Source organism: Brachycentrus maculatus, unplaced genomic scaffold, assembly GCF_059751285.1.
Source record: "Brachycentrus maculatus isolate JH-2025_06_01 unplaced genomic scaffold, ASM5975128v1 h1tg000065l, whole genome shotgun sequence".
Taxonomy (NCBI): domain Eukaryota; kingdom Metazoa; phylum Arthropoda; class Insecta; order Trichoptera; family Brachycentridae; genus Brachycentrus; species Brachycentrus maculatus.
The window spans coordinates 748,469-763,901 of NW_028280819.1; the positions used below are offsets into that span (position 1 = coordinate 748,469).

The 15,433-nt window shown below is 37.4% G+C and overlaps 1 protein-coding gene across 1 annotated transcript in view; it reads right to left on the reverse strand.

Moving 5' to 3' along the window:
• Positions 1-13,136, reverse strand: part of Dad (Daughters against dpp) — a 129,743-nt gene extending 116,607 nt beyond the window's left edge. Inside the window, exon 1 of the mRNA XM_088256660.1 lies at positions 12,313-13,136. Within this exon, the coding sequence (XP_088112786.1) occupies positions 12,313-12,610 (298 nt within the window). The 5' untranslated portion in view covers positions 12,611-13,136. The remainder of the gene's footprint in view (positions 1-12,312) is intronic.
• Positions 13,137-15,433: the final 2,297 nt, after the last annotated feature.

Below are 15,433 nucleotides of genomic sequence, written 5' to 3' on the forward strand. Positions count from 1 at the left end.
TTTCCACTTTTTTATTTGACCAGCGACCGGGTTTCGTCGTTACCGACATCATCAGACTGGTGAGAGGCTATACAAATTGTTATGTTATATATAAAAAGAAGGCAGGAGTTGATAACCATGATTTGATATAATTTTATGAGAAATTAATTTAATGTGAGTGAATTTAAGTATTGTATGATATTTAAAATATTTTTTATAAAGGTTTTTTTGTATTGAAAGCTAAAAATTGAAAGCCAAAAGCTAAAAATATTGGTTTTAATCTAATAATATATTAAAAATGCAATTCCATCACGAAGTGTCAGTGGATAATATAAATCTATTAATTTGCAGATTTTTTTACACGACACTTTTCAGGGGAAGAGTCCGGAATCCTCAAGCTCCGACAGTGATTAAAAACCAACTATTTCTTAATTGCTCGGACATTTTCAAAATAAATTATTTTTGGAATTAACTTCGGAACGATGGACCACACACGGCGTACTGCATACCCAGACTACACACTACATACAAAAAGTGATTAACTAACCTGCATTCATTATGGGATGCATGTAAACACATATGTGTATAGCGTAAAGCAGGTAGATGCACCTCATGCGCCCGACAGAGTACATACAATATACATCTGCCTACGTTTATAAGTAATTTATCTTTTCATTTAAATTATTCATTAGAATACACAAAAAATGTCAAAAATTATACAGGTCATAACGTCTTTTGATCATGATGCTGATCGTAATGCTTTGTTCGACATTAAAATAAAAACATATGAAAACAAACCAATTAGAAAACAAACCAATTAATGAGCACAAATCATAAGTGGTGAGTCTAGTTTAAAAAAAATACGTCTGTTTAAGGGTGTACTCGCAAATATACAATTTAGTACGCGACAACATTGTAGTGATGACGATTTTCAGGGATTTTAAATGATATTTCGGTTTTATAAACTAAGATTTTTTAATTTCATTAATTTATTCGGCAGTCACTTTTAAATAGTGGTATTTATAAATTTTAATTTTAATTAAAAATGTAAACATTTTTTTACCCTGGCTCTACAATGTATATGGTATATAAAAAAATATAAAAATGTTATTTTGTCAAATTTGCTAAACAATTAAGGTGCGTCTTATAGTCCGTAGAATACGGTATGTATTGATGTATATCGCAGTCGTACAGGAGAAAGTGACCAAGTAACATAACGTAAAATGTTCAGGAGGGCCATTTAAGTCACTTTTGCTTGGCAAGAAAATAAACATCAATGCAGTCAGTCATTTTTAACAAGTCAATATAATATACTTCCAAGTTTAAAATCCTTTGGATTTTTTTTCATTAAACTAGTAAAATATCAAATAGTCAATGATCACGTTTTTGTGAAAAAATGCACTTGGTCACTTTCTCCTGTATGACTACGATATTAGAGTTCATAGTCTACCCTTTCGGAAAAGTTAAACCAGTGCAGTTCGTGAAGTAGTGATGTGATATTACTGAATTTAAAAACTCAGCAAGCAGCCAGTCCTATCACGATATATGGCATCTCGCGTACGCCAAGTCTCAGATAGCGAAGGAAGGCCTGCATCGTGTCGTGACGGAATTATCCCCTCGCGGGAAGGCCCGGCGGTGTGGCGGTGTGGTGATGTGGGCATGTGGGGATGTGGTGGTGTTGTGGTGTGGGGTGTGGGGTGTGGGGTGGGGGGGCGAGGCGCAGGCGCCGGCCTGTCATCGGCCGTAATGACCGCGGGCGCATTGCTCGACCGGTCGGGACTGCGGCCGGGACGGGCGCGCCGCGGGAGTCCTGCGACGGGCAGTAACGGCGAGCCCAGAGAGCCCTGCGACGACCGACGAGACCATTTACAGTAGGTACCTATAGGCCAATACACTCTTTGGTAACGTACTCCTAGGTAACACACATCTTGTCACATTGTAAGACCTTGCGAACGCACGTTAACTCGCTCCACATCGCCTACGTCTACGCGAGCCATACATATGGTAAAATGTATATCGCTCACTCCTTTCAAGAACGTCATAAATAAAAAAAACTAGATTTTTCGGGAGAACGTTTTTAAAGTTTTAAAATATAACACAATGTATTTAAAAATAAATATCCAGCCACTTATTGAACTTCTAACTGTGCAACAAATCTTTTTAGGTAAAACCTGAAGGTTTTTTCTCCATTTGAAAAATATTTAATATTTTAAAAAAAATAATTAAACAATAACTTTTCTTACAAATTAAAAAACAACATTTTCTGCCCTGTAGCGGGTAAATATTAAGTTAAAATATGCCGCTTTTGCAGGGATACAGTACATTTTCTGGGCATTCCGAAGACATGCACAACTAAACATTGACGATTTTTGATTTATGACGTTCTTGAAAGGAGTGAGTGATATGTAGACGCACGTAGACTCCTGACCTGTTAACTTGCGAGCACACGTTCCGTGGTTCGCTTCGCCCGGAGTAAAGGCGGAAACCGTTCACGGAATTAATTATTATATAATATACTTATAATCTATCGGTACAAGTGACGGCCGCATAAAAAAACAAGTCGGATATTTGCACTAGGGAGTTTTTTCACCGCGCGGGACAGAAATAGACAATTTCCTAGAAGCGACTTCGCAACGCGAACCCACGGTCGGCAAATAAATCAGATCTCAAATAATAATCGCTTCCGAGAACACCTTATTCAGACTATTATCATTTATGTGTATGTTAAATGCGTTCTCTCGGACGAATGTGCGACTCGGGATACATGTTCGAATGGTGATTTAAAGATCGAATGCAAGGCTGAGATAAGCATTATCGATAAAATTACGAACGGTGTATTAAGACGTTGTGGGCATGTGAATCGAATTAGTGAAGAATTGAGATGGTTTAGGGGGAATGGGACGCATGAGTGAAGAAAAAATAAAGAAAACACCATGGAGTTGGCAAAAGAATGATGAAAGTAGACTGAATGCAATCGAAATGCGTTCTCTCAGAGAAATGAACGCCAAAACGATATATGATAGATGTTCGAATGCTGAGATAAGCATTATCGATAAAATTAAGAAAGGTGTGTTGAGATGGTGTGAGCATGTGAATCGAACGAGTGAAAAAAGAAGAGTAAAACAAATTTATGAGGTGAATGTGGTTGGTAATACAAGCAAAGGAAGGCCGAGTAAAACTCGATTGGAAATACTCGATTGGAATAATCGAGTATTTCCAATAGTTTAATGTGGTCAGGTCAGGAGTTGGAATAATCGGCGGGTATGTATGACGAGATGCATGAATGTGGAAGAGGCAAAGATTGTCTGCAAAGACAGACTGGTGTGGCGCTCAATTCTCTCAGCGTATAATGTATGCATAACTTAGTGTGAAATATAAAATTTTTACCACCGAGTTGGTTAACAATACCTACTTGAATATATATGTATGTATACGAAAAACGCGAATTGTATCCTTTATTTCATATTGACTGAAAATTCTTAAGAAAAAACACGATGTATAACATAACACGTGTGCCTGGGAGAATGAACATATATCCTAGAAGGGATTACATTCACTGTTTGAGTGCTATCATGGCTCTTTAAAATTAACGAGTAAATATAATTTATGTTGTGAAAAACTAAAAAGCGTGTTACGTTATTTAAACAAAAATGATATAAGGAGACTTTTTTCAGAGTACACAACAAATCATAATCGTTTGTAAGCTTAGGTTGTAAAAACTAGAGAAACGTGATTTATTGTGGGCTAACAAGTATTCGCAGAAGAGCCTCGATGACATATGGTTGCTACTTGTGTTTACTAAGGTAAGTTCTGGGAGAAAACTCCTTATCATACAATACTAAAGATGAAAAATAAAATTATTTACTAACTAACAAAGCCCAATGAGACAATTTAAAGGTGTATCACGGCATGATAACTTACATTGTGGTAAAATTCTAATTTTTAATTTAAGTTTAGCTTTATTTATTGTTTCGGCATTTACATTGTGGTAAGACATGTTACAATGATTAAGGAAACACTTATTTTTATACCACTTGAGTTTTATTGAAGACTACTGATTTCGGAAGCTAAACTTCCATCGTCAGGTCTGAATAATTGACTAATCCGCTCCCCCTAACATTCCCCTCTCCTTATTTATAGGACAATTTTATATTTTAGTTATTATTCAGACCTGACGATGGAAGTTTAGCTTCCAAAACTAGTAGTCTTTAATAAAACTCAAGTGGTATATAAAATGTTCTTATTATCAAATTGAATTTAATATTTATTTAAGATTTTCTTGAATGTTTCCCGAAGTTACTTTGGGGCACATTTTATAAACTTTATAAAATTAATTAACTTTGTTTTCATCACTTTTTTTACTCATACAATTTAACCTACCGGTTTCGACAAGAGCCTTGTCATCATCAGGGTTTATTTTAATTCAAAAACATTAAAATACTCGCACTAAAAACTTCCACACTCCGTAAAAATCGTAAACGTTATTTATGGAGTGTGTGGAAGTTTTTGGTGAAAGTATTTTAATGTTTTTGAATTAAAATAAACCCTGATGAAGACAAGGTTCTTGTCAAAACCGGTAGGTTAAATTGTATTAGTAAAAAAAGTGGTGAAAACAAAGTTAATTAATTTTATAAAATTTATTTAATAGTTTATTATTACCTTTAAATAAGCAAGAAGTTAATATATGCAAGTAATTGCTTTTTCAAAAAATAACCGATTTCGGTATCAGTGTGCAAGATTGTTTACAAACGATAGCGGCAAAAAAATATAAAAATAACTTGTTATTTTTTGTTTATCAAATTGATGTTCAATTATACTGGAGTCAAATTCATAATAATGTCATGCCTTATCAGTCGTATTTACGTTTCAGTCGCACCGACTGTTGCCAACCGAGCGACAAAAGGGCGATGACAAATCGCTAACTTCTTTCAACAACGTCATACATCAAAAATCGTCAATTTTCAGTTGTGCATGTTTTCGGAATGCCCAAAAATTTTTCTACATCACAGCAAAAGCGGCATATTTTTAACTTAATATTTACCCGCTACAGGGCAGAAAGTGTTTTTGCATTTTAAAGAAAAGATATTGTTTAATTATTTATTTAAATATACTAAATATTTTTCAAATGGAGAAAAAAACATTCAGGTTTTACATAAAAAGATCTGTTGCACACTAAAAAGTTCAATAAGTGGGTTGATATTTATTTTACAACATTGTATTATATTTTTAAACTTTAAAAACGATCTCCTGAAAAATCAAGTTTATTGATATATGACGTTGTTGAAAGGAGTGAGCGAAATGGCTACTATTCAGGACACCAATCTGAAGCGCTGCAACAAGTTCTCCCTTAGTTTTTCCCTCTACCTCCCCCCCTAAACTCCCCTTTTCCATTGCCTTGTATGGTAGCTATGTATGGTATCAAACGTTTTGACCAATATCACTAGTCTGTTTTTGATTGGTTGAAATATTGCTTTTAAGCAATGAGCCCGGAAATGTACTTATTACTCTTTAAAAGAGAGCTGGCTCAAGCTCCTGTCATTTTACCCCTTAGTAAAAGAAAGCATGGATATAAGAAATACCTCCCATAAGAAAAAAAAATGTCCCAGTCTCTTGGGGTCACCACTTATAACGAGGTTCGACTGTAGTTATGTTGATATACGACTTTATAAAAATTATATGGAATGTAGTCTTGGAAATGCGTTAATGTTTATCGACTACTTAACTCATTTATACTTACCGTTTACAATGCGTTTCCTGAAATGTAGATATTTATGACTCTCGTTCTATCAGTTGTTAAAAGTCGATATACAATGCGTTTCCTGAAATGTAGATATTTATGACTCTCGTTCTATCAGTTGTTAAAAGTCGATATAATTACATTGAAATGCTAAAAGACAAAGTATTTTTTTTTTCAACGATTTTCCATTAAAAAAATGTTGTCTTTTACGACAATCCGACGACATAGCCGCTGTGGGGGTAGGAACTGGCTGCAAACAGCAACCGACAGAAGGGAATGGAAGGGTACGGAAGAGGCCTATATCCGGCAGTAGAGAACAGAAGGCTAGAGAAGAAGAAGAAGAAAAGACAAGATCAAGACTTAATGTTTGCTTATTAATTTTTACAATATATTTCACCAATAAACCTTTCATTGAATTGTTGGTAATTTCTCTTCCAGCATATTTTGATCCATCTTTCAAAGTATACGAACAGATAGATTGAGGTGTGAATATTAAAATCGTGAAATGGTCACATGGATCATACACAACTTTTAAAATCTAAGTAATTGGTTGTCGATCTTGGGTAGAAGCATCAGTGCATAAAGTGATTACTCTAAACTAGCCAATGACAGTTCGTAAGCCATGTACATCTCCAGAATTACATCGCAATAACTCATATCAATAAAATCTTGATACTACCTTTTCGCGGCGTCAAATCGAGTATTCCCACATATGCGGAGATTTGAACAGATTCAAAATATTGTACGTAAATAATTTTGTGTCTTAATTTATTATACACCAAAATAATAAGATCCGTTCAACTAGAATTCGCTATATTTGATGCGAAAATGCCACAAGGATATCGCATGCACATTGTGTACGGTACACAAGTATGTAAATACGCCAGAAAACAAAACACCGCAATAAATAAAACGGTCGTTACGTTTTCAATACGAGCCGCAAAACAATATTGTGTCATCTACAAATATAAGTTACATCAGGTGTTTGTGTATAGCGCAAACATCTGTCTAAATGAATGTACCGAATTCTTGCGCGTTTCAACTAAGGTATTATTTCTAAGAACGGATTCTAATTTTAGCAGTGTCGGATAATAATAATTAGCGTTCGCGTTCATTAATATCGTATAGTGTGTAGCGGCGAGGCGGGAATCGGGCACACGGGCTTTCTCGTCGAACCATCCGGGCTCGTCTGAACGAATGTAAATACGGCCACCGAGATACATTATAGATTATAGGCACGGCCCGCATGCACCTTTTGTAATTGTTTTTCTTCCGTCGGTTTTGTGTGGATTGTCTAAGGTGGGTCGGCGCCAAACCGGTTTGTGGAGATATTCGGATGGCCGCGCGGCGTGCACCCACCGCGCACCGGACTCCCAGACTCGCTCTACGCGCTCGTCTATCCGCGCTATATTTGCGCACACTATCGCGCGACCACTCGCATTATCCGACCGGAGGACGTTTACCTCGATATTAATTCGGGAAATAACCGAAAATCTCTCCGAAATGTCAGCCGGTTTCCGTAATATCGCGGAATTTCCGAAATTCGATTCGCACCTGTCCGCTTTCGAGAGTCTCGCGCTAAGACAATGTTATTTTAGTAAACTTTACGATCGTTCTAAAAATAGACAATGACGCCGTCTAAAGAGATAATCGAGTCATGAATGACAAAAATGTCCGACACCGACGTACGTCGAATCGTCATTGTAACAGGAGCGCATAATGGGCGCGTGGGTGACGGGCCGTAGTGGCGCCGAGAGCCGAGAGCCGCCAGTAAACTGTATCGGCAAGGTGCACGGCGCGCGGCGCGGCGCATCCCGCCGCAAATACCCGAGTACTCGGCACTTTACGCTACCGCGTCCGACTACCTATCGGGAGCTCATAAATACACGTGGAACGAAACGAAATAACGGCTCATACTACATCGGATGCTGATCTCACGCCAAAGGACGAGATGTCTAATGGTCGTACATTATATCTCGATGCGTTACTATCGGCCGAGATTGTGACGGACCATTAAGGCGGATTTATCCATTGCGGCCAAAGTGACCGAGGAGTGGACGGGAGATAAGCGGCGAGGAGGAGGTATCGGGTCCATATAAGGAGGTAAGGTCGCGTGGTTCTCACAGAAACTCGCGTTTTATCAAAGGGTTTGTGAATGAGAATGTATAATCCGACGCGACGGATCCATTAGCCGGCGACACGAGAAGGGAAAAACAACAGAGGCGACCGAATCACCGCGATGGCGATGTTTGAAATATGTTTCCGTTCTGAGAGATAGCGACTAGCTTGGCCCAAAGGAAAACAAAAAATGACGGTGATTCGAAACAATTTTAGTTTATACGTCATCGAGCGCGCTTTGAATATTTTCCATGCAAACCAATGAAAAAATAAGTTAACTTCCTATGTGGGCAAAAACGTGAAAGATAAAAACGTGGTTTTAGACAGAGATCGATGAAGCTGCTGTACAAATAATAGTTTAGTTCCCACATATACTATATATATTTCAAACAATATTTAGACTATTTTTAAATTGGTAAATATAACTATTTCTTAAAATCTATTGTGATACGTCATTCGATGAATTACGCATTATTTTTAAATACGAAAATAAGAAACAGCTACAACCCTCTCTTCATCCTTCAACGTACCAAGGACGCAACTCTAAAATTTAGACTGAGCTTCACATACGGCGTTTGAAAATTATACAGAATGCATCGAAACACGTATCCCAATAGATTTTAAGAAATAATGGCATTTAACAAGTAAAATTCAAATAAAAAATGGATAGAAAGACATTTATGAGGCGAATGTAATTGGAAAAAGGAGCAGAGGAGGACCGAGAAAAACTTGGTACGGCCAAATACTTGAAAGTGGTCAGGTTAGGAGTCGAAACAATCTGCGGGTATGTATAAGGAGATGCATGAACGTGGAAGAGGCGAAGAATGTTTGCAAGGACAGAGTGGTGTGGCGTTCTATTCTCTCTGCCTATCCCTGCGGGGAAGCGGCGTGATGGTTAGTTAGTTAGTTGAAAATGGAAAGACATTATACCACGAAGTGACTGCCGAATCAATTGATGAAAATATTTAAACTGTCAATTTTCAATTTCGAATGATTCTATGATCGGAAAATTTTGAGAGAATCACTCGCTTTCGAAAGACGGAAGATCCCAAGCCATTATAAATATTTGTTTTGGGCTCACTATTGTAGCTCACAACAGCGTTGACATTGACTGACAGATAGCGCCGTACAAACCGTACACTGTTGACAGCCGGCTTGTTGTTAAACGATAATTGGACGATCCTAAAAAAATGGGTTCGGGTGTACTAGTTACTTCGGGTGGGAGCGTGTAACGGTGGACGGTGGACGGCGGACAGTGGGAAGTATTGTCTTCCGTTGATATTGAATCCCAAATCTCCCGGTAAAAATCGTGGTGAGTCCCAATTTTAACATAATTTGTCTTGGACTTGAACTTATATCTTTCCCTTTTCCCCTTTTCCTTCCTCCCGCCCCTCTTCCAGGTATTTATATTCAACGACATATCGCTCACTCCTTTCAAGAACGCCATAAATAAAAAATCGTCCATTTTCAGTTGTGCATGTTTTCGGAATGCCCATAAAATGTACTATATCTTAGCAAAAGCGGCATATTTTTAACTTAATATTTACCCGCTACAGGGCAGAAAAGGCTGTTTTTGCATTTTGAAGAAAAGGTATTTTTAAATTATTTTTTAAAATATACTTAATATTTTTCAAATGGAGAAAAAACCTTCAGATTTTACCTAAAAATATCTGTTGCACAGTAAAAAGTTCAATAAGTGGCTTGATATTTATTTTTAATACATTGTATTATATTTTTAAACTTTAAAAACGTTCTCCTGAAAAATCAAGTTTTTTGATTTATGACGTTCTTGAAAGGAGTGAGCGATATGTGAAATTTTGTATTTAAAAAAAATACTTGAATATACCACTTTAATAAGTTTTATTTACTGAGAAGTAACGTTGCTGAGAAGTTCCTGTTTGGCCCACACTTTATCCTCCCTTATTATCCCTCCTGCTCCTGACACAGATTCAAATAAAAACATATTTAATTAGCTAGAAGAAATAAAAATCCACTAAATGATCTATAAACCTTGTACATAATAAGCAAGGTAAATAATAAATGCAATTCCCATCTAAAAAAAGAGTTTTATTTATATATACGACTAGTTTGTTTCAATTTTTACCAGAAGATGAAAACATCTGCATGTTTTCGAAACTAGTCGTATATTTAAATAAAACTCATTAAAGTGGTATGTATATTCAAGTATTTAATTTTAAAAAATATATCAACATGTCATTACACAAAGTTAATGCCTAATCAATAAATAATATGAAATTTTGTATATGGAATCTTATAATTACCTGTTTTTTTTATTCATGTCAATGTATTTATGAAACTGTTCTGTTAAATTTCCAAATAAATAAATAAATGTGGTTTCTGTCAGTCTTGGTAGTTTTTGGGAGAGCAAATTAAAATGGAAAAACATTATTATAGAATGACCGATGAAGTTACTAACTCCGCTATGATACGAGTATTTTCATGAATTCATTCGGCTTTTTAATTTGAGTCACATTGTAAGGAAATCTATCCATTTTTAATTTAAGTTTTACTAAGTAAATACCACTATTTCTTTGAATCTATTGTGAAACGTGTTTCGATGCATTCCGCATAATTTTCAAACACCGTATGTGAAGCTAAGTCTAAATATTAGAGTTGTGTCCTTGGGACGTTGAAGGATGAAGAGGGGGCAGGAGTCGTTTCTTATTTTTATTTATTTATTTATTATCTCTTCATTTTACTTGAAATGATCATTTACAAGATTATCGAAAAACAATATTCCTACTATTTACAGCCACATTCGTCTCTTAATTGGTTTGTTTTACCATTCTTTCCCCGCTTATTCAAACGCGTCCACACGTCCAAACCATCTCAAAAAACACCTTTCTTAATTTCATCGATAATACTTATCTCAGCCTTGCATTTTTTCCCATTTCACCATTCGAACACCATTCGGCATAAAAAGCATATTTTAAAGAAATAAATAAATGAGAATAACATAAGGTAAGAAGCATATTTAAAATAAACAAATGAGAAAATATTTAAAAAAAAAGAGAAAATATAAAAATATTAGGGTTGGCACCAGGACTCCAATAGCATACTGCCAGTTTAGCTCGCACAAGTTGTACCACCCATTATATAACTCGTTATAAAGCCAAAGAGTGTATTGTGTACATTTTTTCAACGACTATATTCTGTCTTTGCCGTGGCTTCCTACATGTACTCGTACAGTGGCCGACCTCGACTTCATCTTCCACCCACTTTCAGCCACAAAAAACACTTCTAACGCTATCTCCAATACAAGGCGTGGGAGAAAAACTCGCCCAAGATAACATAAGTCGTATAGGGTGTAACAAAAAAATCTGCGTACAGACCAAAATTAAGGCTATAGGTAGTCGCAATAATAAAATTCAGTTACCTTCCGGCAATGCATAGAATCGGACTTCAGGTCAATTTTTTTCAGAATATATTTTGGATTTTTTGTTTTGTTTTTTAGAATATGTATTGAAAAAAAAATTTAACTCCTTTCTTTTCAAAATATTTCGAAAAAAAATTCAATATAAAACGGTGTTAAAAAATCGTCAAATGTGGAGGTCCTCACCAAAACGTTAAATTTCCATATACCTGAATGATTTTAAGTAATAGGGAATTCTAGCTTGTAAAATTGTTACGTTTTGGTGCGATTTAATGGTTTCATATTGGTTTAACACAGGATTGGTCACGTTTTGTCGTAACTTTAATCAAGATTCCTATAGAATACGGTAAACAGAATAGATTTCCATTTAAAGGATTTTTGTGCAATGTTGGAAATGTAACTTTTCGGTCAGGACCTCCACAAATGTTACCAGGGTTTAAAGAAAATTAATTTGCTATTTAACGAACTAGGTCTTAATACATGCGTTATGCAGTAGATGGCTGCCCGTCTGAACGACCAATCAGACACCGACAAACGTCTGCACGCATTTCTGAATAACACGACCGGCAAATATCTCGTAATAATATAATAGCGCGGCAAAACGCATTAGGAGTGGGGGTCGGATGGCGGTAGGTTCTGAATTTTAGAATCCTGAAAAGTGAAAATAATTCGGACCAACAAACAACCTACCCGCTGACGATTTTTTGTTATTTCGCAAACGATCCTACTTAAATGGATAGTAAAATAACTTGGCAGTCATAATTTGTAATATATCTTTGTATACTAATAATGTAACAGGTCTGGAGTTGGTTGAAAGATGAATTGTTGCATTTAACGTGATGAAAAAGTCGTGGATTACTCAAATGTCAACTTATCGCCCTATAAACCTATTGGTTCAGTTACACTACATTTTATCCCTACCCGTACTGATCACCTTCATGTATAGAACTACACGGATATTCGTTAATTGTATCCTTCATATTCGAGTAGAGGACGCACACCATAGCGGATGGATGGATGGATGGAGTGGACGTTTTGTGGTAGGAGGTACGAGGTGGTTCGGCCGGGCGCAGGGCGCTCCTACCTGGCTTGCACAGCCGGCTCCAGTGCCAGGGGTTGCAGCACGGGCGCAGGCGGCACGAGGGCAGCGCGCGCAGCTCGTGCGCGGCGCGCAGCTCGGGCCAGCGCCACGCGCGGCACGCCGTGAGCGCGGCGGAGGGGGCGGCGGCCGGCGCGGCCACGCAGGCGCCGGCGGCCCCCGCGGCCAGCGCGCGCAGCTGCGGCTCGCTCAGCCGCTCCAGCAGCGCGCCCGGCTCGGCGCCCTCGCCGGCCGCCTTGAGCAGCTGACGCAGCAGCTGCCGCCTTCTGCCGAGCTGGAACATCTGGCCGCATCTCCCGCCCTCCACCGCGCGCACGGCCCTACCCAGACGGCCTCCTATCTCTGCCGCCGATCCCGCTGGCCCGCGCGCGCCTCGCCGCTCCAGGTCACCATATCACTCCGCACTGCACCGGACCACTGCCGTCACCGTCACCACCGGCACCACCGGCACCACCGTCACCGCGATGTCCGACGACGATATGTACAGATACTAGCGCGCGCCGACGAGATATGAACAATATTATTATTCCGAACTGACGTAAACTCGCGCGGCGGCGGAAACAATCCGCGAGGCGCCGCGAACGGAGGTTACGATTACGAAACTTGGGACGGAACGAGTAGAAACACAGGCACTTTATTGAATATGTACGATTTATTCTACGACTATAAGGCCACAAGTGGGAAACACGCCACCGGTAGGGAGCTAAACAATATCGCTGACACTCCGCACGTACCCTCTCCGGCCGACATTGCGCTTAAACTGACGTGAAGTACGCGAGAACGTCGCGACAACTGAACAACTGGTTTGTGTTTCTCGTGATCGTCGCTAGAGCGCGATACCACATTGGGACACCATTCATAACTCCCATCGTCATTTTGGAATTATAAATATTCTATTCTGAAATAATTTTAGTTTTTTTTATTAACTTTTTTTTAAATTAAAAACAATTTGATTGAATACCTGCTTATCAAATTCTTATACTAAAAAAATATTTATGTATTCGTAGTCTAAACAAAAAATATTTTTTTAAGTGAATTCGTTATGGGAAATGTTGAATATATTCAGAACAGACCATTAATAAAATATTTTTTAAAAACTATGAAGAAATTATTTTAACAATTTTATTGTTTGTTTTGACCTTAATATCTGCAAATTGTCAATACAAATTATTAGATTACTTTTTTCATGATGTTTTTTTTTATAATGATAACGCTTCAGGCGCCGCGGCGCGCCGTCTTCGTCAAAAATTCACCTCAATACCGTTTTACAATTTATGTGTATTCTTACTATATATTTTTTAACCACAATATTATGATAATGAGAGTTTTTTATATTAAAAAATGTGATCGTTTTACTTTGTGCCGACATTTTCCATTTGTACTATTATAATTTCATGACATTTTTTGTGATTTATATTTTATACGTAAGAGATAACAAAATAATTTTGTTATTGGGTGAAAAAAATGGAATCTCATTTTGAATTCAATATCATATTTAAAATTGTTATTTTTATTTATTATTTTTACGTCTAGTGCCAAATGCAGTGAGTTAACATCGCCATTACGTAGAGATAAGGAGCCAATAGCAGCTGTGCTAGAGCGGTCGCCAGTCTTGCCGGCCGACTGGCGCCGCACGCTATGTTCAATGTTCGTCGTTCCTTTGAACAGTAACGGCGTATACAAAAAGGTCACCCCACCTCCAAGGTGTCTGCGCTGCCGTATAGCAACACTTGTACCTTTTTACTTACACTTTTATTTTACAAGGTGTTTCTATTGAGCTGTGGATGGCACTTAAGTACTGGCGCTCGGACGGATTTATGCGCTTAATTAGCTGCACTGCGTTTAGTTTTCAAGTAAAATATGATCACGGCGCACTGAAGGAATTTCATTTCAAGTAAATGTATTTATTTCAGTTGTTTAAATAAATATGATCGTTATTTATAGTATACCCACACAATACATATAATTGTAAGAAATTATGTTTATACTCGCTCATACATACGAAACTACACGTGTTAATTGAAAAATTTACTAAGACAAACTATTTTTTTAAATATAATATTTTTTACATCTCAACAAAGATGAAGAAGAATATGGGAGTCTGGGCATTTACGGGGCTTACGACCGTCATAGGCTGGTTAAGCGATCACTTTACACACGTGTAACATTCAACATGGGTAGAATGGTGAATGGTACATGTGTGTAAAGTGATCACTTAAACCAGCCCATGACGGTCGCAGGCCTCGTATTTATGGGACATTTGTCCAGACTTCCATATTCTTCTTCATCTATCTTGAGATGTCAAAAAATAATATGAAGTAACTCCTATAATTGAAGATAATCCAGATTTGTGAACAAGTATTTGGACACACTCAAAATAATGTTATTTTTTAAAATTTAAGTTATACTTGGTAAATGCCACTATTACACTATTTGTACTTACTTTACTTTTCATGTGGCCAGGTAAAAAATGGATAGATTTTACCACAAAGTGACTGCCGAATCAATTCATGATAAAATAAACTATCTAAACAAAACGCCGCTTTTAAAGAGGTAGACAAGCAGAATTTAAAGCCACACCAATCTGACTTTGCAAACAATATTCGCCTCTTCCTCATTCATGCATCTCCTCATTCATACCCGCCGATTATTCCGACTACTTTCGAGTACATTTTTGAAATACTTTATCATTGGTCTTTTACCTTGGTCTTCCTTGGAATTTTATAAATTTGGCGAGCGTGCCTTTACTGTTGCGGATGGTCTTCCACCAGTAGTTAGAAACAGCGAGAGTGGGATGATCTTTAGAAAAAAACTAATCTTTGGAAACGCATTTCTTTGCCAAATCATTTCCACTATCTCCTTTTCCCTAATTCAATCTCAGTGAAGCGCCCTTGAGGTAGTATTTTACGAAAATGGCGCTTTATCAATTATCCAAATTTATTATTATTATTAATTAATATGTGGTAAAGAAAAATACCCGCAAAGCTAGAACACTGGGGGTTGCAATACCTATGCTCGTACAAGCTTGTGGAACCTACCGCGAAGGTGGATACACACATATACACACACACACACATATATATATATATATATATAACGTGGTAAT